General features: G+C 31.8%; 3 protein-coding genes across 11 annotated transcripts; all 3 read left to right on the forward strand.

The window, feature by feature from the left end:
• The first annotated feature begins 599 nt into the window (after positions 1-599).
• On the forward strand, positions 600-3,347 carry LOC126867491 (UDP-N-acetylglucosamine transferase subunit ALG14 homolog). 2 transcript variants are annotated; one of them, XM_050621986.1, is made up of 2 exons: positions 600-732; positions 2,667-3,347. In XM_050621986.1, exons 1-2 carry the CDS (start codon positions 636-638, stop codon positions 3,317-3,319), a joined length of 750 nt encoding a protein of 249 aa, XP_050477943.1. In that variant the 5' UTR covers positions 600-635; the 3' UTR covers positions 3,320-3,347. The 2 variants fall into 2 exon arrangements, with proteins under 2 accessions (XP_050477943.1, XP_050477944.1); XM_050621987.1 differs by lacking the exon at positions 600-732 and adding an exon at positions 2,035-2,273.
• Positions 1,046-8,642, forward strand: LOC126867487 (bifunctional peptidase and arginyl-hydroxylase JMJD5-like). 4 transcript variants are annotated; one of them, XM_050621974.1, is made up of 9 exons: positions 1,046-2,040; positions 3,360-3,521; positions 4,294-4,438; positions 4,537-4,708; positions 4,811-4,975; positions 5,150-5,367; positions 5,454-5,606; positions 5,934-7,827; positions 7,937-8,642. In XM_050621974.1, the coding sequence occupies exons 2-8, from the start codon at positions 3,382-3,384 to the stop codon at positions 6,189-6,191; spliced, it is 1,251 nt and encodes a 416-aa protein (XP_050477931.1). In that variant the 5' UTR covers positions 1,046-2,040; positions 3,360-3,381; the 3' UTR covers positions 6,192-7,827; positions 7,937-8,642. The 4 variants fall into 4 exon arrangements, with proteins under 4 accessions (XP_050477931.1, XP_050477932.1, XP_050477934.1 ...); XM_050621975.1 differs by having other exon boundaries at positions 1,046-1,956; XM_050621977.1 differs by lacking the exon at positions 3,360-3,521.
• Positions 7,699-27,403, forward strand: LOC126867463 (ankyrin-3-like). 5 transcript variants are annotated; one of them, XM_050621920.1, is made up of 25 exons: positions 7,699-7,827; positions 11,934-12,035; positions 12,160-12,292; positions 12,377-12,540; positions 12,707-12,862; positions 12,994-13,122; positions 13,192-13,389; positions 13,529-13,825; positions 14,662-14,859; positions 15,216-15,362; positions 18,104-18,253; positions 18,625-18,765; positions 19,049-19,204; positions 19,645-19,941; positions 20,068-20,251; positions 20,552-20,671; positions 20,743-20,827; positions 20,970-20,987; positions 21,799-22,023; positions 22,102-22,247; positions 22,326-22,534; positions 22,636-22,840; positions 23,319-23,508; positions 23,582-23,720; positions 26,917-27,403. In XM_050621920.1, exons 1-25 carry the CDS (start codon positions 7,786-7,788, stop codon positions 26,917-26,919), a joined length of 3,834 nt encoding a protein of 1,277 aa, XP_050477877.1. In that variant the 5' UTR covers positions 7,699-7,785; the 3' UTR covers positions 26,920-27,403. The 5 variants fall into 5 exon arrangements, with proteins under 5 accessions (XP_050477877.1, XP_050477878.1, XP_050477880.1 ...); XM_050621921.1 differs by lacking the exons at positions 22,102-22,247; positions 22,326-22,534; positions 22,636-22,840; ... (1 more) ...; positions 23,582-23,720; positions 26,917-27,403 and adding an exon at positions 21,688-21,734 and having other exon boundaries at positions 21,799-21,936; XM_050621923.1 differs by lacking the exons at positions 22,102-22,247; positions 22,326-22,534; positions 22,636-22,840; ... (1 more) ...; positions 23,582-23,720; positions 26,917-27,403 and adding an exon at positions 21,688-21,734 and having other exon boundaries at positions 20,794-20,827; positions 21,799-21,936.
• The last annotated feature ends 339 nt before the right edge of the window (positions 27,404-27,742 follow it).

Genomic DNA, 27,742 nt, shown 5'->3' on the forward strand with positions numbered 1-27,742 from the left:
TATTGAAATACACAATAAAAATGTTTAGCATGCTTCAAAAACATGATTGGCTTCTCATCATTTCTAGGTTAAACATTGTTATTGTAGTTTTTCAATTGTTATAGTAATTAAAGTTTACTGGCAATTTAACTTTTTTGTTATTAATAGAGCTCGAAGTTTGCATAGAGTTTCATGGTTCATTATCTGAAATTTTTTGGTCGTTTATCAGCCAGTTTTTCAAACAAATTATTAGTATAAAAACGTTATTCACATATGTACATTATTCATAATAATAATTCATATTTTTTTAAAGATTTATCACTACTTCCACTTCTTCCTGTTTCCTGAAGAAGACCTAATGGGGCTTCAAATGTCTGGAATGTAAATAATTTTGTAATAATCTATACTTCATTTAATTCTATTGCTTCTATTTACATTTGCCATTCTTGAATTGAATGAATTTATTGTCTTTAAAAGTTTTACAGAGATTATTAGAGGCTAATTTTCCACTATTTCAAATTTTCCAACTTATTAGCATTATGTTTAAGAACAAATTATAATATTTCGTACCTTGTTACAGCTTTCTTCCATGGGATTGTATGGCTCCCCTTGATGATGGTCTTCACGATGACTTTCCCTGAGCTACCAGAGCATCGATGACCCTGTTCTTTGCATCTAATGGCGAGTCGCATGCATTTTTGTTCCTCCGGTTACTCGATCATGTCGTAGGACGAAAGGTCCGAATCGACACAGGTGACTGGTTGTATTACGTAGAAATTTTTGCGAGCACAGTGACCGTGGGTATTTATTATACCCGTGCGTAGTAACATTTCCTTTTTCTATGTATTATTTATTAGTTCAGGACAGGTCTTCTTGCACATCGAACGATTTTTACGAACGTTTACGTATTGCTCGAGCATGCACACGCGAACGGATAGCGACCGCTATAATCGTTGTTCATCCATGTGCGCTTGGATCAGCTTTCGCCACTTACATTTTCATTGCATCTTTGTAAGTTATTTTCTTGGTTTGCAATTTAGAAAGTCTCGAGCTTAGATGTAAGAAAGAAGAGGCTACGAGCCGAAGAGGCCCGGCAAATTGCCATAGAAGAGGGTGACTACCAATGGCTTTGCATCTTCTGCATCATCCAGACAATGGAAAGTCATTCTCGTTACTATTTCGTCACTGTGCTCGCCTTTAGTATCTGTAGTAGTAGTAGTTGTAGTACAATAGTTGTGATTTGTTAGCCGACCTACATATCGGCCCATCGTCGTGTTGGGCTAATCGCGCTCTTTGCCATTAGCGTTGCGAAGAAAGTAAATTTCGCGTTATCAGTTAGAGTTGCGAAAAAGTATCGACTTCGGTTTGGATTAGCGTTACGATGATCTCGTTTGCTTTAGCGTTGCGAATTATAAGATGTCACGATTCTTCTTAGTATTTTCTATCGTGAATAATTATTAGAATTTGTCGAAGAGTAGAGTTTGTTAATAATTATAAATAATTATTAAAATGACGTTAATTTTAAATCAATTTCGTAGCGTTGCGATTCGTGGCTATCGCGCATAGTTGAAATAGCTTTTTTTTCATTTATATGTAGTAACTTTAAATTAAACTCGTTTCAAGACTCGGCGTTGCGATATATTTCATCGAGATTGTTTTTTATCATTTTTCCGATTAACGCCCAAATTTCTTCCACTGGGATTGTGGAAATTTCTTATACTTGTCTATATTGGATAGAAAAGTAAATAGGTTCTTGCCTATGCTAGTGTGTAACCAAACAGGGCAAGTTCCTACTTTTATAGGTTCTTGTATATGCTAACTTTAGTTCACTTGAGCACTTGGCCGCATGGTGCGGCACCTGTACTGTGAACAACTAGAACTACGGGCGCGAGCACTCTCGTTTCTTGTTTGATATTATATATTCGTCAATAGTTTTATTTAACCTTGGTTGTCGGTCTAGTGGTTCGTTCTCTTAGTGTATGTTTATAACCTAAGTTTCACATTCTGTATCTGTCAATGTAATATTTGTTGTTAAATTTATATGAGCAACTATTTATCTCCGTAAGATTTGCAAAGTTATAAATATTTGTTTACATACTCTCTCGAATATATTTATATTAAATTTATGACGAATAACAAAGAATTGATTATTAATTATATATTTTAATCTAATATATGTGTAATGTACGAAGTACGAAAATTTTAAGAATTCAAATCGATTGATAAGTTATTATTGTAAAAAAAGATAGCTACATTTTTATCTTCGGATCACCCATATTAATCATAGATAGATGGTACTTATACAATTAAATATATAATTAAGTATTGTTATATGTAATATATAGATTAATAATACAGTAGTGTTTATTTATTTGTGAAGTAATATATATATATATATGTGTACATTAACATGTTACTAAAGTGTAGCAAATGTATGCATTGTTTAATAAATTAATAAATATATGTAGTAAATCTAAGGATGTTATACATTTTTATAATTTTTAATACTTTTGGACTAAAATCTCATGTAAATGCATACATTAACTAATTGAAGTACTTTTTTTAGAAAAACTTTTATTAGATTTTATGCTTTCATGACATATATATGTAATAATTAACAGTTTATTTTGTTTTGGCTTATCTAAAGCAGCTCGATAGATTGATTATTTTAATTTAAATTGTTACAGGTTATACTACAAAAATGTACGCGATATATTACATTTCTATTTGTATAACTGTTTGTATGATAATCATTGCAAGAATATATTTTGTAATGTTTCCTACATATAAAACAAGCGGAAGGAAATCGATTCGAAATAAACCAATTAAAACAATGATTGTATTAGGATCTGGAGGACATACAGCAGAAATGATAAGAATACTTAATTATTTAAGCTTTAGAAATTACTCGCCAAGAATATATGTGTATGCTGATACAGATTCAATGAGCATTGAAAAAGTTAAATATTTAGAAAAGAATAATGTAGATTATAAGATAATTAAAATTCGTAGAAGCAGAGAAATTCATCAGTCATACTATACATCTATTTATAGTACTATTTATGCAACTCTGGAATCAATTCCTTACTTATGGAGAGAATGTCCAGAGTTACTTCTATGTAATGGTCCAGGAACTTGTGTCCCTTTATGTATAGTAGCATTCTTATTTAAAGTATTTTGTATCGCGCAAACTACTGTAATATTTGTTGAAAGTTTTTGCAGAGTCAAAACATTGTCATTAACGGGAAAAATTTTGTATTATATAGCAGATTACCAAATAGTACAATGGCCATATTTACAAGAACCAGATGACAAAAGTAGTAAAATATTTTATTTCTAAATAAAATAACTTTAATTTATATCTATGATTTATTTTCTAGTTGCATACATCATTTTTAAAAAATGTCTAATTGCACAATTATTGCCAACTTTATATCTTGGAATCTATTAGCTGAAAATATAGAAAATCATTTACCTATTGAAATGAAGATACACTTGTCATCGGTAGAAAGCAATTTAAAAACATCCATTGAAGATAAAATGTAAATAGAAATTTTTATATAATTGTATAAAATAATTATAAAAATAAAAAAAATCAAATTTTACTTCATGATTTTTTTATTACGCATACATAATTATAATTACATGAATATATTTAAACTTCACAGAAATAATTTATAATAATACTCTATTTAATACTTAAATTATATTTTTTATTAATTGAAAAATAAAAGGAAACAAGATTAGCATGAGTTAGAAAAACAGAAGCAATATTTATAACTCTCTTGGAGATCATTTTAAAGTTATCAAATTGAATTAAATTTATACTACATTTTATAGAGACATATATTGTTTATTTATTACAAATATGTTATAGCTATATTATTGTAGCTATATTATAGTAATATATCTATAATGTGATTTCTAAAAGTAATTTTAAAATAACAAATTTTTATTCGTTTAATTCCTTCTTTTAAGGCTTCAAATTTATCTGATAATAAACAGTAATATATAAACATTTATCTAGTATTGTCAATATTATATTCAAAAATAAAATTAATGTAATTTCTCTTTAACTCTGTATGTGCTTCACTAAAAGCATAATTAAATATAATTATATATTATTTTATGTAAATTTGAAGATCTTTAAATGATATTGGGTCCATTTATATTATTTTATGTTACTTATTTAGCTATAATTATGGGATAGTATATACTATAAAACAAACTGCTATATGGCTTTATATATTTCAATCGTACTTTTTACATAAAAATGGTAAGAATAATATTTAATCCTTATCTTTTTTATGGAAGGATTCCATCGATAAAATGGATAAAAAATTCGTTAATAGTAGTTGAAGCTTGTATGGATAAAACGTGGGAAGTACTAAATTCTGGTCACTGGCAATTTGTTCCAATTGAATATCGATACTGTTACACATTATGTACTATCTTAAAGGTAATATAACATATTAATCATTCCGTTGAATGTATCTTATACTATATGTTATATCATATTTATGTAAGTGTTTGTAATTTGATACTCTATATCTACAGGCAGTTCTACTGGAGCTTCAGCACAATAATGATACTAAACAATTTACAAAGAATACAATTTTGTTGAGGAACATTATTCAGCAGATTGATAAAGGTATTCTATTAGGAGCACCGCTTCCAAATGTAATTGATTTATTACCAAAAGTTGCTTCAATGTTGAATAGTTGTATCAGTAAGTCTTACTTATTATAATGCCATATGTATGTTTATGATAGTGTTAATGTATTGTATGTATCAATAGCTGTTTCATGTGATTATTCGTTATCTTCTTCAGCAGAGTCATTGGGAGAGTTAGATGTAGAAGAATTAATTATTGATTCTGAAAGTTTATATAATTTTGTATTGCCGGGATTTACTGAAATTGTTCAGTATGTTGAACCTTCGATGGAATTATTTTACACAAAAATATTTATGCCAAAAGTACCAGCAATAATGAAAGGTAACATTTCTTTATCAATCTGTATATTTGAATATGTTCTTGTTATATCATGTCAATTTTAAAACAGGAAAGAAGATTATTTCTAAGCTATTCTAGTGTATATATACAGTTGATATCTTTTTTTTTATTAATTTCTATTGTAATTTAATTTGAAATACTTGTAATATATTTTAGGATGTATCAAACATTGGAAAGCTCTAGAACAGTGGAAAGATCTAAAGTATTTAATTAGCGTAGCTGGAAGTAGAACGGTTCCTATTGAAATTGGTTCACGTTATACCGATGAAAATTGGTCACAGCAGCTTCTTAGTTTTTCAGAATTTCTACAAAAATATGTATTAACGAAAGGTGACCAAGTTGGTTACTTAGCTCAACATCAATTATTTGAACAGGTTTTGTTTTTTATCTCTCGATATTTGTTATAGTTTTAACGTTTCTAACGAAAATCTAAATATCAATTATGTCAAAATGATTTTAGATTCCTGAATTGAAAGATGATTTTACAATTCCTGAATATTGTAACTTTACAGACAATGATGATGTGGAACAACCAGATATAAATGCTTGGTTTGGACCTAGCGGAACTGTTTCACCTCTACATTTCGATCCTAAAAATAATCTTTTGTGCCAAGTATGAAAATTAATTGTCATTCTATGATAAGATATAAGTTAAATTATTTGCGAAAAAAAAATAATATAATATAGTTTATTGTATATACTAAATCTCAAATTTTTGCTACATAATTTCATTATTTATTATTGAACATTATTGTATATAGAATTTAATTATTGTCATTCCTAATTTTTAACTTCTTCTATTTTAGAGAAGTAAATTATTATTTTTATACCTCTGTATTGTTATATTATATAATTATAATCTAATAGCTTTGTATTTGTATTAGATTAGTATATAATTTAGTATATTAACTTATAGTATTGGCTTTTTACTAAATTTCAGATATTTGGACACAAACGGGTCATTTTATATCACCCAAATGATTCATCTAATTTGTATCCATATGATACAAGATTATTGAATAACACTGCACAAGTTGATCCTTTGAATCCAAATTATGAGAAATGGCCTAATTTTAGCAAAGCTAAAGGTTTGATGACCTATTTGAGACCTGGAGAAATACTTTACATTCCTCCAAAATGGTGGCATCATGTAACTTCTTTGACTCCAAGCTTTTCGATTAGTTTCTGGTGGAGTTAAGTACGAAAGAATATATTTATAAATTATTAACGTGCTTGTAATGCTCCCCATGTACAATGATTTACTATAGTATTTGAAAGTTTTAATAAATACAGTATATATGTATGTTAAATTAAAGTTTTCTAAATAATAGAAGATAGAAAATAAATGAGATAAGTAGATAAAAGAAAATATATATTTTCAATACATATATATTTATTTATGATCATAAGAATAATTCATACGGTAGATAAAAACTAATTAAGAAAGGCAAAGAGAGAAATGGGAATAAAAGGAATATTGTCTAATACACGCGTAAATATGAGAAATTATGGGAGCATAGTGAAAGAAGAAATACATGAAATTATTCCCCCAATCTTACACAAATTTTCAATTAATATTTGATAAAATTGATTGAATAATAAGAAGAAAGAGATGGAGCGAATAAAAATGACTAAGATAATAAGCAAGTAATAAACAAGAAATCAATACAAAGAAGATGAAAAGAAAAGAAATGTTTGTCAATTTAAAAAAGATGAATTATATTGGTATTCTGCATATTTGTTATCGCTTGATTGGTTGTCAGTACGTAAAATAAGGGTAAAGTCCTGGATCTACTACGGATATAAAGTGTTAGATGGTGTAAATTTACTTTACATGTATTACAGGGCAAATAATTATTTTAATTTTATATTAGATCGCTCACATGACGAAGGGAAGGACAGAAAATTTGAGAATAAAGATGAAAACAATACACACACGGATATTCAAATTTTAATACAAAAATATAAATGAAGAAAAACAAAAATCGTACATCAAAAAAATGGATTAACAATATTTTGTATAATTTTCTTCTAACGAAATGTATTAAAAATTGATAATCCTTATATCTTTTTACTACTTTGTCATAAATAACTTCTAATCCATGAATTATTACTGTATAAAAATTTTAAGTTTATTACGTTTCATACATACTTATATAACTATGTATAAAATAAAAAGATATTTAATTTTTTATAATTATTTTGTTATTTGCTATTAATATAAATAATGTACTTATCATTATGATCTCAATTTCAATAATATTACATTTTTTCTTATTCTTTCTAATGGTGGTAATAGAATAACATCGAATTGTTGAATGTAAATTAAGCTGTTTAAAGGCTTATTCTAAAAAAATAATCAGAGATGATTTTGATATAAGGAATGCATGCATGCCTATCCTTCGATCTGATTTAGTAGCGATAACGATACGAAACAAGCATCTTAGGTCTATTACAATTGATAAAATAAGTCAATTATGCATGATTTTCTTAACGTCAGCGAAAAAAGAAATGGAGCTTTTTAATTCAGCTATTTTTTATTTTGGACGCCAGAAAATAATATTATTACGTTAAAGCAACGATTAGCAAAACAGAATAGTGCTAAGTATGTTTGATTGGTTTAAATAAAATATGTATATGCAAATCATTGAAGCAGATGCACCACAAAGGCGTTCATGAGAATAAAACGGAATGCTATAAATACCCTCTGACCTACGTTTTCAGTATAGAGTGTAGAAAATATACGTATACGTAAAGTCTGTCAAACGAAATACACAGTTTATTATTTGGGAATGACGACAGAGGAGGCATTTCCACCGATCATTAAGTTCCAGGTAAAAATGTGTGAAAATAACATATGTCAAAGGATGTGCAACATATTTGTGCTAAAGCTTATACCACAATGTATATGACGCATTTAAAAAATTTCTTTCCTCTTTTCAGTGCACATCGAGCTAAATATATTTCCGGGTTTTCGAAACAAATATTACAGTAATAACATCCCATGAATAATAATTGCAGCATACTATTTCTTGATAGAATTTTGATTCTCATACCCGTATCAAAAAGATATCGACTGCCTTGTTATTCTCATTACATCCATATTTACGTTGTAATATTGGCGAAAATCCAGTGTTTAAGAAGGTGAAAGATATTTTTAGAAAATTCATATAATTATCGTATTGTTGGTTCACGAAACGAAATGTGTTAGTTATGACGAAGTAGGAAGTCGAAGCAGTTTAGATTTACATACCTAAATGCTATAAGCTTTACATCATTTTTCAACATAAAGTATATATAAGAGTACAATTTTTTATAGTCATATCACAAACTTTAATTTGAAAACAGAGACGTTATTAATATTTAAAGACATGTAAGTGACGTTAAAGTATTTCGATTTTATTAAACGTATTCCTTTTGTCGAAATAAATAGGTTCTCAACATCTTTTTTCTGACTTAATCAACAACAAAGACAGTGTAAAACATGTACAAAGTAAAACATGATTTCTCATATTCTAACAGTCGCAGTATTCGTGATTTCAAAGCTTCTTTTTTTTACTTATGATACATATTCTTTTGTTTTCTAAGATATAATAATATTATTTTATAAAATGTAATAATACTAATAAACGATTACTTATTTACTATATTTTATAATTCTCTTTAACCCGCCACAATTCAATTTTCATTATATCTGCAATCTGTGTATGTTTTTTTTCTACAATGTAAAATGCAGGTGATTGTGTTTCGAAATTAAACGTAACGATAGGTAAATTACATGTTGTTGGTTGTAGAGAATTTTATATATAATAATTTGGAAATGTAAGATTATTATCAAGTCAGCTAACGCTCGTACAATTAAAATAATAATAAGCAGTTTGGAATGACGTTTAAAAATACTAGTAAACTCAATATATGAATATTAGTAAATTATGCGTCATAAAATATATTATTCTATTCATCGTGTGCATAAATGCATGTGCAGGAAATGCATATATTAATGGACGAATTAAATGGGTTAAATACTGGATTTTTTGAAGACAATTTAAAGTTTTAGAATATCGATGGAATATTATTTTTAAAAGTTGTATGATTATTTAATATGTCATATTGATCGTAAGCTTTCCGTTGACTTTACTTAACTCACTTTTACCACATTTACTACATATCGTAAAACAACGAGAAAGTTGGTTAATAGTCGTTTTTGAATTCGTTCGACTATCGCACATGCGTACAATCTCTCGAACGTATTATGTATTGTGTTTTCATTGCTACACTTTCCTATATATATATATATATATATATATATATAGTACATGTACCGCATAAAAAGAAATAACCTATCTTTATCTTTTATTTCTTTCTTAGAACGTAAGTTGATCAAATTATCGCGAATGACCAATTTGAAATTTGATATCGCATATAAGGTATTTACCTAAATGTAAGTAGACTTGTTCGAAGATAAAACAATATAGAACCAGCTGTTAAAAATATCGCTATGTCCGATTGAATTTTTGTCGTCGATGTAACAAGAAATTGTATCCCACGATACATTGATGTATGTAATATCGGTGGTAATATTTGTTCGGCCGATATTCGCATGTTGAGAAACCTGGTTAATTTTCCTAGGCTGTCATACCCCTAGAGGGAGGGAGAGAGAGAGAGAGAGAGAGAGAGAGAGAGAGAGAGAAGGGAAGAGAAAGTATGCGTATGCGTAGGTGTGTGATCAGATTTGATAAGCGCGTGCGCATAGTGTCGGGAACCGATACACCGCATGAGTTGGTGGGAGAAAAACAAGGACAGGTATAAGAAGGGGTGAGAAAGGCAACGATGCAACCCCTGTTTTTCCCGTAATCGTTGCCGCTCGATTCTGCGCCTTGGTTTCGTATGCGGGGCGGCTCCTATATTCCTATTCATCTATCGCCGCGTTACCTCAGGAGTGCATGAATGGTGATTTAACGCGTGCCTAGAAAAAGAACCTTCGTGTTCGGCAGTTGCTGGACGAGTGAAAGAATCAGGAGGATAGTGCCTAGTCTCTTATAAAGCACGATGGTTACGGATAGTACGAGTCAGGTATGGTTCTATATATTTTGCGTAGCGAGAGGCGCCGGAATGTCGCCGGTATTTTTTCCACCCCCGACTGATCGAAGGGTGTGAACGTTGACCGATAATATCGAAATTATTCGATTTCCTTCGTTGCTAGAAAATAGTCACATCGACTTTCCGAACGCCGTTTTCCCTTACTTCGTGAATTTTCTTTGCCCCGGCATTAAATGTACCGAAACGAGCGGAACTTTAAAATTCTGCCTGATAACCATAGATAAAGCAAAAGGCAGTCGTGAGAGGGGATGATGTAAGCAAGATATACATACGTGCATACGATAAAGGTAGACGTTTTATAAGCCGGTTGTTGCCGTGCGGTTACCACTTTGCAGATATTAATTTAGAAATAATCAAAGCAACGTAACTTGCTACAAACGTTCTAGCAGACAAAATTTATCAAGCGGAATACGTCGAAGTTGTTGGTGGGATAAAGGTCATGGTCAAATCATAGCGTATAATGTAACCAATTGCATTACTCGGATCGAGTACTTGAATCAAAAGTAATACCACTTCTACGTTTCAAAATGAAGAGGACGGATAAAAATTCTATGATAATATCAGTCTATTAAAAGTTTCTCAATTATTTGTCACCTGAACGTATCTATCATCGTATTTTGTAAACGTTAAATCTGAAATTAATTTTATTGCTAATATAAGGGATTCGTACGTAAATTTTATATCGTAGTAATGAAATCATTTCGATTTTAATATGACAACATCCGTATCATTTCTGTAGATAGAGTTTTCTTTTTCACATGGAAGTATATTTTTATACCGCATAATTTATTTATTCATATCGTTTATCGTTTGTCGTTAATTTATGTAACTCGTTTAGATAAACGCTTTACCAAGCTGTTTCTTAAGCAATTGGCAATGTACGCAGTAGGACAAAGTATCCCAATATCGAATAGTATTATACGATTGGTACTTGTACTATAAGTATTAATTTTGCTGCATTGACCAAAGGTTAACTAACGACTGGTCATTTTAATACTCTTTGATCTCAAACGAAGCAACTTTTTCCTTTGATTATCTCCTCTATCTTATGCTTATTATTATGAATTAAATTAAATTACGAATTAAACTGCTTAATCTTGGTGCTCTTTTTGTGATTGGTCCCATAAACGTAAATGTGTACAGTTATAAAGCTATGTAATTTTTTAAATTATAACATAGATCGCGTAAACAATTGGTCGAAGTTAATTATACTAATTACAAAAGGTTCTTTTTATTTATTTAGGTATTTTAAATACAATTTCTTTATTTATTCAGTTTTATTTTTCCCATCTTCTTACTTCTCGTTTAAATACAAATTACTACTACGAACTACTATGAAATTTCATATACCGTTGTTAAATATTACAAGAACAAAATTTTTATTTTGCACACTGGTCCACAAGCTAAAAATATTTAAGAAACGTTCCATTTTGCAATACCGCTGCTACGTTCGGTTATAAAGTCGTATAATATTTAATAAACATATTTACATTTTAGAACTTCGAAATATGTTTCTAATGATTACTTTATGTCAAAAAGTCATTAATCATGAAACGTGTAAAAAGACTAATTATCCAGGTGGAAATTATCCATGACTATTCCAACTTATTATTTCTATCATAGAATTTTTGCTGTTGAATGAATTTTTCTTCAAGGATCCTTTTACGTAAATTTGATATATTTAGGACGATTAATACCAATCGTGAAGTAAGTGAAAGGGAAATAATCGTGGAACATTACATTACGATTGGTAGTCGTAATCGCGATTATAGAATTTACAGATTAATCGAATAAAATAAATATTAATATGTGTGTGTGTGTGTGTGTTTCTCTGATTTAGGCTGACGACACGACAGCATTTCTTCGTGCTGCTCGGTCCGGAAACCTTGAAAAAGTGATCGAATTCCTCGACACCGATCTAGATATTAATACAGCTAATTCGGTAAGTATCGAGCTAATCTATAAATCGTTCTAATTAGCCCATGTTACGTACGGATTCATTAGATGGTATCACATATCGGTTCTATATTAAATGGAAAAACTTGATGTTACGTGTCGCATTTCAGAACGGTTTAAATGCTTTACATTTAGCATCGAAAGATGGCCATGTTGAAATAGTAACAGAATTATTAAAAAGAGGCGCTAAAGTGGACGCAGCTACAAAAAAGGGGAACACTGCGTTGCACATAGCTTCACTGGGTAAATATAATTGTTTATTACTAATTCACCATAAATATATATATATATATATATTACTGAATAAAATTTGTAACATGTTTTTAGCCGGCCAAGTGGAAATAGTAAATATTCTTATTCAGTATGGTGCTGCAGTTAATATTCAATCTCAAAATGGTTTTACACCTTTATACATGGCCGCTCAAGAAAATCACGATCAAGTGGTTAAATTATTGCTCGGCAATGGAGCCAATCAGAGTCTTGCTACGGAGGTGAATATTATCTGAAACTTTGCATGTCAATATTTAAAAATTGTATTCCGCGATTGAGATGTATTTGCGCTTACTTGTTTCTCGGTTCAAACGACTCTATCTATATTCATGAAATGTTTTATGTATCTCGTAATTGGAACGGTGAAAGATAAAAATAATTTTTCAGGATGGATTTACACCTCTCGCAGTAGCGATGCAACAAGGACACGATAAAGTCGTCAGCGTTCTTTTAGAAAATGATTCTAAAGGAAAAGTTAGACTACCGGCACTTCATATCGCGGCTAAGAAAGACGATTGCAAAGCTGCGGATCTGTTGTTACAGGTGAACAACGATACTAGTAGCTGATCGTTATTGGAATTGTTATATTTCTTATTCAAACTATCGCGATTGTTTTATATCGTCTTTGAACGTTGACGTATTAAAGATGATTAATTTTTTCGTTCGTTTTTCAGAATGATCACAAACCCGATGTTACATCAAAAAGTGGTTTTACACCTTTGCATATCGCCGCCCATTACGGAAACGAAGAGATAGCACGTTTATTAATAAAGCGTGGAGCTGATGTTAATTATTTGGCAAAGGTGCGAATACATCGACATCGACAAGAGTAGTTACAAGCCTGTACTGATATTTTTCATTTCTTTTATCAGCATAATATAAGCCCTTTACATGTAGCGGCGAAGTGGGGTAAAAACAACATGGTTAAAGTATTATTAGAAAATTCTGCGCAAATCGATGCTAAAACTAGGGATGGTTTAACACCGCTTCATTGTGCAGCAAGATCTGGTCATGAACAAGTGATTACCACACTTCTTGAACATTCTGCACCAATTAGTGCACGAACGAAAGTACGTAAACGACGTTAACCGCTCGTTGTATCAACGATTTTATCGGCCTATATGTTTGAAAGATATACGTACATGTAAATTGATCGACATTTCGACTTTATCGACGAACATGTCAATTCATTTCGCATACGTTTCACAGAATGGACTTGCACCGTTACATATGGCATCGCAAGGTGATCATGTGGATGCAGCAAGAGTATTATTGTATCACCGAGCGCCAGTGGACGAAGTTACGATCGATTATTTAACGTCTCTTCATGTTGCCGCGCACTGCGGCCACGTTAGAGTCGCAAAACTACTTTTGGATCGCAAAGCTGATCCAAATGCACGCGCTTTAAATGGCTTCACACCATTGCATATCGCTTGCAAGAAAAATCGAATAAAAGTTGTCGAACTCTTATTAAAACACGGAGCATCGATCGAATCTACTACCGAGGTAATTACCGTATAACGATTTTCCCCATAATTACACGTTAATTATTGCTTGTAAATCATATTCACTCGCAAAAAATAATTTCTTTCGTTCAAGTTTATTTTCTCTCTTTTTTTAAGTTATTCACCCGTTCATCGTTAATTTTCATTCTGAGTTATTCGTTTAAACGACTTAGACTTTAGAATATAATTTGGTAAAAGATGGTCGAAATGATATATTTTACTATATAAAGACAAAGTACTTACATTTGTCCGGTTTGCACTCGAATCTTGGAAATGAAAAACGTTGCATCGTTTCTATCAGATTATTTTACCTTTTTCGATTACCTTTACCCGAGGATCGATAACTGTCCCTTTTAACTACTTTATCGTCATGTTTCTCCACCTAAGAGTCGTACGTTTATAAGAAAAATTTATTTTAATTAGATTAGCGCGATTCGCAAGAAATAGATGTGTTTTGAAATTGGCCAAATCGTTAAGAAGATATTTAAAATTTCTCATTTTTTTAGCGTTTGACTCAAGAACTAAGTAAAAAATGATCGTCAGTTACTCCGCTATTATACTACGCTATTTATAAATGTATGCCTATAATTAAGATAATGAGAAAGAAACGCGTTAGAAAGGGAAATACATCAGGTTTGTTTGTTATAGAACGCTTTATAGTTCCTTGGTTACGAAAAGACTGGTTAACGGCTATTAATACTATCATGATCAATACAGATGATCATTTCTATGTATTCTATGTATGTTGATAAATATACTCCGAAGAAGAAAGTATCGGTACGAAAGTCATGGAGTCATAGTAGCAAAATGTTAATAGAAAATACATATATTTTACAGTCTGGACTGACTCCATTACATGTGGCCAGTTTTATGGGATGTATGAATATCGTGATATTTCTACTGCAACACGAAGCCAATCCTGATGTGCCAACTGTTAGGGGTGAAACACCTCTACATCTGGCAGCTAGAGCTAATCAGACAGACATTATTCGAATTTTATTACGAAATGGAGCCAAAGTTGATGCTCGTGCGAGGGTAAGTAAACAAAGAATCTTGCTTGAAAACCATATTTCCGGACGTGATCAGGTTTCCTTGATATTTTGGCAAAAATTGCACTTTGTAACAAAACGATACATATAAATGGTCACATGCGCATTCGTTGTTATTAAATGTCTCGCACATTCCATTAACCAGTCTCATTATGTTTTCTATGTTTATATCATTATCGTTATTATGCTTATCCTTTATAATACATACTCATTACGCCGTTAATTTATTATAAAAGTTATTAGTACTGATTATAAGCTATAATGATTGTACACGTGTATATACTTATATATATATATAATATTAACAATATGGTATATTTAGTATATGTTCCGATTTTTTAGGAACAACAAACACCTCTTCATATTGCGTCGCGATTAAGAAATATCGATATTGTTATGTTACTTCTGCAACATGGTGCAGCAGTTGATACTACCACAAAAGATATGTACACAGCGTTGCATATCGCGGCAAAGGAAGGCCAGGAGGAGGTAATGTACAAAGAAATTTCAAAGATAGCGGATTACATCAGTACACAAAGTAGATTATATTTATTTTGGACAAGATATCGTGAATACTTTATATAGGTTCTGTAATAAAAAAAATTTCTTATTTTCCGTTGTTATATGCAGATCTGTTTTCTCTTTATCATTTACATTTCATTTCATATTCTGTTAATTAAGTTTTGTTTACACTTGTTATATTTTATGTTAAGTTATTTATCTGTAATGAATTTTAATAAAATTTTTCACCATGTTAATTTATTTTTTACGTTGCCTTCTTTCAACGTTATGTTGCGTACGTCATTGTTAATATCTTGAAAATTCATAGTTTCATCTTATTATTTTCATTCTGCATTCGTATTTATGTTGCCATTTAGATTCACCTGTAAACTGATTTTTGCGAGGTAAGAAGTTGAGAAACCCTCTTCCTGTTACTAAGTAACTTTAACAACCTGATCAGTGAACGTAGTAATAAAAAATCATTGTCAGGTCATCCAATAATGTGATTTTTCCAAGAGCTAAGTTTGAAACAATGGGACAGGTTGCGATTGGAATTTTCATAGAAGAGGAGTAGGAATAATTCGATAGAAAAATGGCAAAAAGATTGTAGAGAACGGCGGAATATGTACAATGTATCACTTTCACTCGTCAACAGTTATTTCTAAAAAAAACTTGCATTACTTACATGGTACGATCTAATATACAGGATGAATCATTTAAGACTGGAAGCTGAAATATCTTCGAAACTATTAATTATATGGAAAAGTAGTTTCGGGCTATTTGTTCGATATGATGAGCATTTTCGTAAGCGAATCATACGAAGATTGGTATGTATTTAGGTAACATACGTTTTTTGATGGATAAATCGATTTATTTCGGCATTCCCAATGAACAAACATTAGCTTCTTTATGTGAAAAAACCATCTGTGTGCAAGACATCTTAATTGCTTAATTTTCTGCAACTTATCGTATGAAAAATAAGAAAATACCCGAAGCGATACTTTTGAGTTTATGTTACTCTTGTTCAGAGACAAACTGGTCATATACTGTACAGAGACTCAAAGAATTCCTCTGGAAGAAACGCGTGCCTACCGTATCGATAGAAAGTGTCACATATTAAGGCCTAACTAAAATCCTATTTAATAACAATCCTATTTACAGTGTTATCCCTCGAGGGAATTCTCAGATGTTCGATATATATTGTTAATATTTTATATTTTGGTTCTTAACACTATTGTTTACGTATAAAGGGATGTTCGGACAATAAATACATATTGCCAATAAGTATAAAACGTACGAGGAAGATATGGTTTGTCAATAAATATTGACGAAACATATTGTCAATATCATTTACCGACAAACCGCAATGATATTGGGAATCTTGAAATATTGACAACGTTATTGATCGTCCAAAGATACCCTTATATTCTTCTTGAAATATTTTCTATCTCTTTAGTTATGCAAAAAAAGATGGAAAGAAAATTGAATCGATTAGCTCCCTGTCAATCATAGTCTCATAGAAAATAATAATGTAATACTTAATATTAGAACTGTGACACCCAATATACAGGGTGGTTGGTAACTGGTGGTACAAGCGGAAAGGGGGTGATTCTACGCGAAAAAAGAAGTCGAAAATATAGAATACAAATTTTTCGTTTAACGCTTTGTTTTCGAGAAAATCGACTTTGAATTTTCGCTCGGTACGCGCGCACTTTATCGCGTCTCGTTATAACGGATCTCACTGTAGATCGTTGTCTCGATGGAAATATTAAAAAAAAAATTTTATTCTATATTTTCGACTTCAAGTTAGTAACTTGCTAAATAAATGGAAAAGATGACTAGCTTAATTTTTTTTTTTAATTTTTCCACCGAGACAACGATCTACAGCGAGATCCGTTATAACGTACAGCACGCGTACCGAGCGAAAATTCAAAGTCGATTTTCTCGAAAACAAAGCCTCGGACGAAAAATTGTTATTCTATATTTTCGACTTGTTTTTTCGCGTAGAATCATCCCCTTTTCGCTTGCACCACCAGTTACCAACCACCCTGTATATTTTGTACTTTGATTATACTTATTCAAGAAGAGTGATTATTACTCATGGAAGAACATTACGAAACTATGATGATATTTTGAAAAATAGTCCATTCAGAGGAGACAATAAGCAATATTCCATTTCTTGAAATAATTATTACGTGTAAAGGTAACACTTGAGTGAATATTTCAGTTTGTCGATATAGGCAATAATTTTTAATACAACTTTCACGATATTTTTTAAAGACGTTAAACGTGCAAAGTGATTTTTGTAAAAGCAGGATTGTTTGAGAAATTCAATGTCACGATGCAAAAGTGTTTGTGTTGAATATATTGGAGAAAAATTAATTTCTTATCTATGCATAAAGCTATAAAGTAGGTATATTTAAAAATTAATTTCTTGCTTATATGTATATGTATGTATACAACCAAATGCTACGTCGTTTATCTCACGATACGTCAAATCAGAATAAGACGCATAAGAACAAAGTGTTAGTAATATGAGGTCATCGATCAGATATCTATAAATATTATATCTGACGCTATATACGTTTAATCAAAGTTATTATATTATATTTAATTGATTAAATGTAATATAACAATTTAGCATCTAAATTATTATTTGTAGCTTCCAGCTTAAAAGATTAATTATAATTTCGTTCGATGTTTTATTTAATGTATTTATATGTATACAGGTTGCAACTATTCTTGTGGAAAACAATGCTTCTCTTAAGGCTACAACTAAAAACGGCTTTACTCCTTTACATATCGCGGCTAAATATGGCAACATGAGCGTTGCTAAGATACTTTTGCAAAGGGATAGCAAATTGGACGCGCAAGGAAAGGTACGTATCAATTATTATATTTTTATTCAATATGTATGTTATCTACATTTTTTTTATATATATGTTTTATTTAATGAAAGTTACGATTACATGTAACACGAGTACAAACTGAAAATTATGTGTCTCTTAATAATTCGATTTTATTTCTTGTCAACCTAGATATTAAAATTCTTTACCAATATTCTTACAAATGAATATTTAATTACCCTTTTATGTTCAGATTTCTGTCTATCTGTGTGTTATACAATTTAGTATCGTAATATCATAGTGTATAACAATTTACGTGTCATTATCTTATGTAAATAATCGTTTCATTATTTAGTTATACGTAATTTGTAAAATCTTTACTAAGGCGTTAAAATACGTTTCAGAATGATATTTCTCCTCTACATTTGGCATGTCATTATGACCATCCAAATGTAGCAAATCTTTTATTGGAAAAGGGCGCATCCCCTCATTTAGCTTCGCAAAATGGACATACTCCTCTACATATCGCTGCTCGTAAAAATCAGGTAATACTTACAATATAGTACGTGGCTGTAATGATTCGTTTTGGTGACCACTTAACCCGGATACGTAGCTTTTGACGACGAAAACGAATTCTAATACAATCTTTTTCTTTTTTTTTTTTTTTTTTAGCAGTTCTTTCACATTGCAGTCTGTCGTCGATTTAATATTGATTTCGATATTTCTAAAATTCGATTACAATTCTATTAAGAAGTTATTTGTATGATTTAAGCAATTCTAGAAAAAGATTTCAAGCGATATATAATTAATAGATTAAAAATTCTTTAGATGGATATTGCTTCGACTCTCTTAGAAAATGGGGCGAATGCGAACGCCGAATCAAAAGCAGGATTCACGCCTCTACATTTAAGTGCACAAAAAGGTCACTATGATATGACGAATTTGTTGATTGAACATGGAGCTGATCCGAATCACAAGTCAAAGGTAGGAGCATTGTCTGGTAATCAAATAAAGAAGCGGAGCGAATCAATTTACATTTGTATATCGTTATATCTCTAGACTTGATAGTCGATTATCTGTAATTATTTTGAACAATTAGATTTTTGTCTTTATAGCATAAAAATGCGACCAGTTAGAAAATTTCATACTTTTACGTATATCCTTTGATATACATTGTATACGATCAAATGTTGTTTCGAATTTCTTTTTACAAACAACGGTATTACTATCGGTACTCTGTAAGTTAAAGAATTCAACTTGGAGTTGTGTTATTAAAATTACAGTCAAATTACCTCATACGTAGATATTATTCTTTTCGGTCTTTTTTATTTTTCAACGACGAGCGTTGTTTTATCGCATAATCGTCAAACGTGTTTATAATCGCGTAATTGTCATCGTTAAAGGATAACGATCGTTTTGTTTAGAATGGTCTCACTGCGTTGCATCTATGCGCTCAAGAAGACTTTATTAAAGTGGCTTCTATCCTGGTGAAAAATGGTGCGAATGTAGAGAGTGAAACGGAAACTGGCTATCGGCCGATACACGTCGCGGCACATTTTGGAAACCTTTCTATGATTCGATTTCTCTTAAAACATAGCGCGACTATCGACGTAAAATCTAATCAAAATTACACCGCATTGCATCAGGCTGCTCAACAAGGTCATGCACATATTGTTAGCGCTTTATTGGAGGGAAATGCTTCGCATAAAGCACGAACCAATGTGAGTAATAATATTTCGATACATTTTCCTCCAACTGTATATACACGTATATGCTTTGTAATTGTGGAACGTTATTAATTTATAATAATGTAGAAACACGTATGGTACATGCTAAAATTGTTCTAGGATGGACTAACCGCATTAAATATAGCTCAAAAATTAGGATACATATCTGTAATGGAGGTATTGAAAGGATTGTCTTACGATACATTGGCACCTGATAACAAAAATTGGGACGAGAAGTACAAAGTGATCGCTCCTGAAAGTCTGCAAGAGACCAGCTTTATGTCTGACTCCGAAGACGAAGGAGGTACGATGTTTATTCATAACAGAACATTGTTACGCGTATACGTAGTTTAATATGTAACTTAACAAATATTATTATGTCTGTTTCCCGTGAAATGAGTAATTCTGTACGCATGCGTTGCAAATCAAGTTATATTATTGCATTTTACGTTCTATAGACAGGAAAATATACACTCAGACTTAAACAAAGCTAAACCATAGGTATTATATTTTGTTAGAATAAATGTAAATGTTAGAGTAATAAAATGCGAAAGAAACGAAATATTTTTATGAAACAAAACTCAATCGAGATATTTGTTTACAGGTTCGGATGCGTTGATCAGCGAGCAGCCGTATCGATATCTTACAGCAGATTTGATGAAAAGTTTGAGAGACGATTCTCTGCCTATTGATGTTACACGAGACGATCCAATACACAGACAAGGTAAAACACTTATTGCTTGTTTTTAAACGTCACGATCGTTTTACGTAATCTGCTGCGTTGTTTTCGACTAGTCACAAAAGAAGAAAAACAGGATTTCACTCAAAGCAATAATTATTGTCTAGCAGAAAACTTTGATACTGATGGATTTAATTTGGGGTATGTAAACACGATTTTATACAATAGTCGCTAAAGTAAATTACTTGGAAATATAACATCATTCAATGACGTATCAAGCATTTGTAGCGTAACATTTTGTACCAGAATTCCTATTAATGAAAATCAAATATTTTCATTTTAGCCGACTTCATTTCAGATCGTAAGTAACATTTATCGCTAAAGTTCGTATGTCTGATTTCACAAGTACATTGTACAATGTAAAGTCACGTTACGTTATTATACATATAACCTTTTATTCTAAAGAAAAATCACAGCAATGCGTGCTAACTTCACTTTTCATTTCGCTCGTCTGTTTACTGATTCGATAAATACATGCTTCGTAAAGATGCCTATTTCAAACGTAAATTTCGATAAACGAAAAACGCACCTCGTGTGAGTATTCGTTTCACAATACAGTATTCGCCAAAAATAATATGTAAAATGTTTAAAAAATCGCGAAAAGAGAAACATTTAACAGTAAGTTTATTCGATTTACTTGTATATTTACTAACATACACAAAAGTATTTTTCTCGTTAATGTCATATTCTGTACGTTTATCAGAAAAAGTCAGATTATAATTTTAATCAATTACTGTGATCTTTCTTTATGAAAGTAAAAATAAGATACACATATATTTTCCAATGCGTCGTTCAAGTCGATAATTTTTGGATTAATCGCTATTTTTGTTTCACAATCTTTTCCTTTTCTACTGGACTGTTCGTCATAAGGTGTAGTCGATTTATCAAACGTGACCTTATATCATTTTACCAAGAGATTTTATCGATTAGCGTCGATCGACATATTAATTTTTAATTAAACTCTCAATTTGAGCTTCCTTATCTATGCTATCTGATCGCAGATTTCACAGTTTCAAGCGAATCGAAAAATATGCGCACTTTTATACAAGTAATTATCTTTTTACGGTAAGCTGGTGCTACATGATATTTACAATGGAGATTTCAATTTTTAGATTTTTAGTAAGTTTCTTGGTGGATGCACGTGGAGGTGCTATGAAAGGGTGTAGACACAGCGGTGTACGTATTATCGTACCGCCACGCAGAGCGACAATGCCAATTCGTGTTACGTGTAGATTGATAAAACCTACTAAAATTGCGAATCCTCCACCTTTAATGGAAGGAGAGGCTTTAGCAACTCGTATTATGGAGATGGGGCCGGTCGGTGCAACGTTTCTAGGGTAAATACCATTCTGCGAATCGTTTTACACGACGATATGTCCTTTTTGTTATCAAGAACTGGACGTATCTCGTTTCAGGCCTGTTCTAATCGATATACCCCATTTCGCGTCTATTCGAGGCAAAGAGAGGGAAATCATTATCCTCAGAAGTGAAAACGGAGAAACCTGGAAAGAGCATGATAATTCTGTTGACAATGATACTACTTTGTTAAATACTCCATATGGTATTTCCGAAATATAGCTTACGTATTTCGTATCGAGATGGAAACGTAACAAGATTTTACGAGCTTGTTATTTTGCAGATCCACAAATGAGCGCTGCTCATTCTGGCAGAATCACTCGAATAATAACGACAGATTTTCCCCAATACTTTGCCATTATCACGAGAATTAAACAGGAAGTTCACGTAATCGGTGCCGAAGGTGGAATTTTGACTTCAAGCGTGGCCAACGACGTTCAAGCTGTTTTTCCACCAGGAGCGTTAACGAAGAAGATCAAAGTCGGCTTACAAGTAAGTTAGATCGTAATGCATCGTACCTTGGAACATTTCCACGAACCGTATCGCGTAAACCGACGATAATCGGGAAAAATGTGGATGGTTGCTTTTCATAGGCCCACGTGATTCCGGCAGAGCTTACAGCAAAGCTACTAGGAAATTGCGTAGCCGTTTCACCCGTGATAACAATCGAACCGAGAAGACGAAAGTTTCACAAACCAATTACTCTTACAATACCTGTACCTCAAGCTGCAAATAAAGGAATGATCAATCAATACGGTGGTGAAACACCAACGCTACGCCTGTTGTGCAGTATTGCAGGTAAAGTAATCGTAATTGAAACTCATCGAGTATCTATCTCTTTAGGGTAGAACTATTTATTGCACATTCGTTCGAATTGCTATTCATTTGTCTCGCGTTATTTTCAGTAATACGACTTAGAACATTACTGTCGATATTTCCGATATTTCCAACTCTTTTCTCCAGATTCATCCTCTAACGAGAAATCGCTACTTTGATTTTCGCGAACCATCGTCAAGTTACCCTATCTCCTTGGCAACGAGGTTTAACAAATTTTTTTATAATAAATCCTGTCGGTACTCTCTACGCGTACGTACTTTCATATATTGCGGCAAATTTCATGTTCCGTGGTGCGATCGATGATAATCGATAATACGACAAAATTTGATATATGGCATCGACCCCTAAAGTCGGAAACCCGGACCAACGATATTTCACATATACGCGAAACCAGTGACGCTTTTTAACGCGATGTCCTTCTATTTCATTTTACATTTAGGTGGGACGAGCGAATCACAATGGGAAGATGTTACTGGTTCGACACCGTTAACTTTTATGAATGACACAGTATCCTTTACTACGACCGTATCCGCTCGATTTTGGCTAATGGATTGCCGAAATATAGGCGCAGTTCCGAAAATGGCAACCGAGTTGTACGAAGAGTCGTTATTTGTGCCATATATTACGAAGTACGTATTAACGCCGACATCGCTTTGATTGGATTAGCAGTTTTTCTAAAATGTTAATATCTTTCTCATACAGTTTCGTAATATATTCGAAACGAATGGATGTGCTCGAAGCAACATTAAGAATATTGTGTATGACCGATGGAAAGGAGGGACTGCATACCTTGGAAAGGCAAGAGGAATTTGTCGAAATTGTAAAAAGCCGCGATGTTGAAGTAAATATCGTTCATTACGTAATTTTATTTTATCGCACTCGTAAGAACCGAAGAACGCGTGTATTCACATTTTTCGTTTTCTTTTCTTTGATGTATTTCGCTCGATTGTCATATAACGTGATATTCTTACACCACGGTTTCCATATGGCACGATTTAATGGACTTGGACAGCCCTTCTGTAACACGATATTTTTATAATACAGTTTCTATGCAACACGGAACGAATTAATCGCGTTACAGGAGGGTCGATTGTATTTAGTTTTATTTTATTCGATTTATTATTAACGAGTATCGTCTCTTTCAAAGATCTCAAAGATTTATTCATTTTTGGTAATGGCGTGTGCTTTAATACGCACTCTTTATTTTTACGCACAATAGATTTCATTTCTTTCATGTTCCATAATTCTGCTATGAATTCCCAATATTTAATAGACTTGAACAGCCCTTCTGTAACACGATATTTTTATAATACAGTTTCGATGCAACACGGAACGAATTAATCGCGTTACAGGAGGGTCGATTGTATGTAGTTTTATTTTATTCGATTTATTATTAACGAGTATCGTCTCTTTCAAAGATCTCAAAGATTTATTCATTTTTGGTAATGGCGTGTACTTTAATACGCATTCTTTATTTTTACGCACAACAGATTTCATTTATTTCATGTTCCATAATTCTGCTATGAATTCCCAATATTTAATACAACAAAAATTACAAAATTTAAATACAAAATTTAATTGCATATTTAATACTTGGACAGCTCTTCTGTAACACGATATTTTTATAATACAGTTTCGATGCAACACGGAACGAATTAATCGCGTTACAGGAGGGTCGATTGTACGTAGTTTTATTTTATTCGATTTATTATTAACGAGTATCGTCTCTTTCGAAAATCTCAAAGATTTATTCATTTTTGGTAATGGCGTGTACTTTAATACGCATTCTTTATTTTTACGCACAACAGATTTCATTTATTTCATGTTTCATAATTCTGCTATGAATTCCCAATATTTAATAGACTTGGACAGCCCTTCTGTAACACGATATTTTTATAATACAGTTTCGATGCAACACGGAACGAATTAATCGCGTTACAGGAGGGTCGATTGTATGTAGTTTTATTTTATTCGATTTATTATTAACGAGTATCGTCTCTTTCAAAGATCTCAAAGATTTATTCATTTTTGGTAATGGCGTGTGCTTTAATACGCATTCTTTATTTTTACGCACAACAGATTTCATTTCTTTCATGTTCCATAATTCTGCTATGAATTCCCAATATTTAATAGACTTGAACAGCCCTTCTGTAACACGATATTTTTATAATACAGTTTCTATGCAACACGGAACGAATTAATCGCGTTACAGGAGGGTCGACTGTATGTAGTTTTATTTTATTCGATTTATTATTAACGAGTATCGTCTCTTTCAAAGATCTCAAAGATTTATTCATTTTTGGTAATGGCGTGTACTTTAATACGCACTCTTTACTTTTACGCACAACAGATTCCATTTATTTCATGTTCCATAATTCTGCTATGGATTCCCAATATTTAATACAACAAAAATTACAAAATTTAAATACAAAATTTAATTGCATATTTAATACTTGGACAGCTCTTCTGTAACACGATATTTTTATAATACAGTTTCGATGCAACACGGAACGAATTAATCGCGTTACAGGAGGGTCGACTGTATTTAGTTTTATTTTATTCGATTTATTATTAACGAGTATCGTCTCTTTCAAAGATCTCAAAGATTTATTCATTTTTGGTAATGGCGTGTGCTTTAATACGCACTCTTTACTTTTACGCACAATAGATTTCATTTCTTTCATGTTCCATAATTCTGCTATGGATATCGAATATTTTCTGTTTGATTTTGTAACACCGAGGAACCTTTGCAGGATTAACGTGGTAACGTAACGCGTAATATATTGTTTTATACTTTAATCTTGGAACATTTCGATACGAATCGTCATAATCTGTTGCATATTCATCGCGATTTGTCGTTATGTGCGACGTACGATGTGCAATTTTTACGTGTGAATCACTTTTCGAAATCTGATAGTTTTCCAAATATTCTGTGAAACGTATTACCAAGCCCCAACTTTGGGGGTTGTTTTGAATCCTTCAACGTGAATGCCAGCACGTATTTTTTTACGTGTGAGATATTTTGTCGAAAACTACGTCATACATAAGTTTCATTGATCAGGGGATATTCCTTTGTAAGACTAAAAATAGGCGATATTCTACATGTAAAAATGTACTTGTAAAAAATGTATTACATGTATTTGAACATTTTACAAGTAACGTGAAGCATTTTTTTTTTAAATTATACGATAAGCAACTGAGAGTGATCAATATCCAACGAGTTGCTCGTTTGATAATAAAATAATTAAAGAAATATTTGATTAACGCAATGTGCGTATTTTCTACTTGTTGGTGAAATTTAGGGAAAATTAACTGACATAACTCGTACGTAGCTATATTCTTAAAAAAAGCATACAAATTCTGCATTGCGATTAAACAAAATTCTTCCAATCCAAAGATCATGGAAAACATCTAAAAATAAATACGACTGGTATCGTAGCATTTTTCAATTACGAACGTTTATTAACAAGCATATGTACAGGTTCAATCTTCCGACTAGGACGAAAAAACGGACCACTTTTCAATCCGATAGCGTGGTAGGATGACGTATTCAAGATGAAACAAGCGAAATTTCGTAGCAGTGAAAATGAATTCTTCTTTGGCTTCTCTCTGTCTTGTCATAAGACGTCCTCTTTGAGATAGAATAAGTTTTATTTTAGCAGTAACGAACAGTCGAAGAATAGTTGGTAGAGGATATTTCGTAGAGATTTATATTGTAAAAGCGACCGATATTTTCTGACTTGTTCGTGACCAGCAACACGATTCTTATGCTAGAAATAATTTTGGTACGGTTCAACAATCTCGAAGGAAAGGAGACATATCATTTGCGATTTAGATTTAAGATTTATGTTTACAATGTTTAATTACTTCTATTTTTTAAATATTATTTCTTCTGAAAAATACCAACATTCTCATGGGTGAAAATAATTTGTTTCTGCAATGTTGCTGGATAAATAATCATATTTTTGCCCGGCTAAAGTTGCATATACATATGCATGTATGTTAGTTGACAATTTCTTTGTATAAATTAATTCCAGTAATAACGAGTGGCGTTCGAGCCTCCTAATGACGACTAGTGACGAATAAAATGTGTATTCGATATAAATTCGACCAAAGGAAATGATATCAAATACGATATTGTTTGATTACTAATTACTAATTATCGAGATCATCAACCAAGAAGGAGAAGAAGAAACGAAAAAAAAAAGACAGTAAAGGAGCAGCAACCTGAATTTACCAATATGATGTTATTGAATAAGCGGCACGACTCAAAAAGCGATAATTTTACGAGAAAGAACAAGCTGACGATGCAGAATCAGATTTCTTATTTCAAATCTCGTTTTCCAGTAAATCAATGTGACGCGTTTGCGTGTCCTTTGTTCTTTGCGAAGATGATATCTTCCTATAAACCGACAGAGCTTATTAAAGATAAAATAACAAAAATTTGATGTACACATACAAAAGAGCTTGCTGTAAAGTAGCATAAGAATATACGTAATTTTGATAGAAACGTATTAATTGGTATATTTGTTTTGTAGGCGCTCGATGGGAAAGATCTTTATATCGAATTCAGTGGGAATTTAGTACCTGTGACGAAATCGGGTGTACAATTGAAATTTACGTTCAAAGCGTTTCGTCAGAATCGTTTATCTTTTCACGTAAAAGTGAAAGATCCGTTGTTAGATCCTGTCGCCAGGATGCTGTTTATGCGAGAGCCAAAAGTTGCGAAAGGAGAGCCACCTCAACAACCAATTTGTGTATTGAATATCGTTCTTCCAGAAATAACGACTAAAGTGGAAGTACAGAAGAAATTGAAAGGTAAAATTTGTTGAACGTTTTAATGTCGGGCAAGAGATCCAGTGC

This window comes from Bombus huntii, chromosome 7 (genome assembly GCF_024542735.1).
Source record: "Bombus huntii isolate Logan2020A chromosome 7, iyBomHunt1.1, whole genome shotgun sequence".
Taxonomy (NCBI): domain Eukaryota; kingdom Metazoa; phylum Arthropoda; class Insecta; order Hymenoptera; family Apidae; genus Bombus; species Bombus huntii.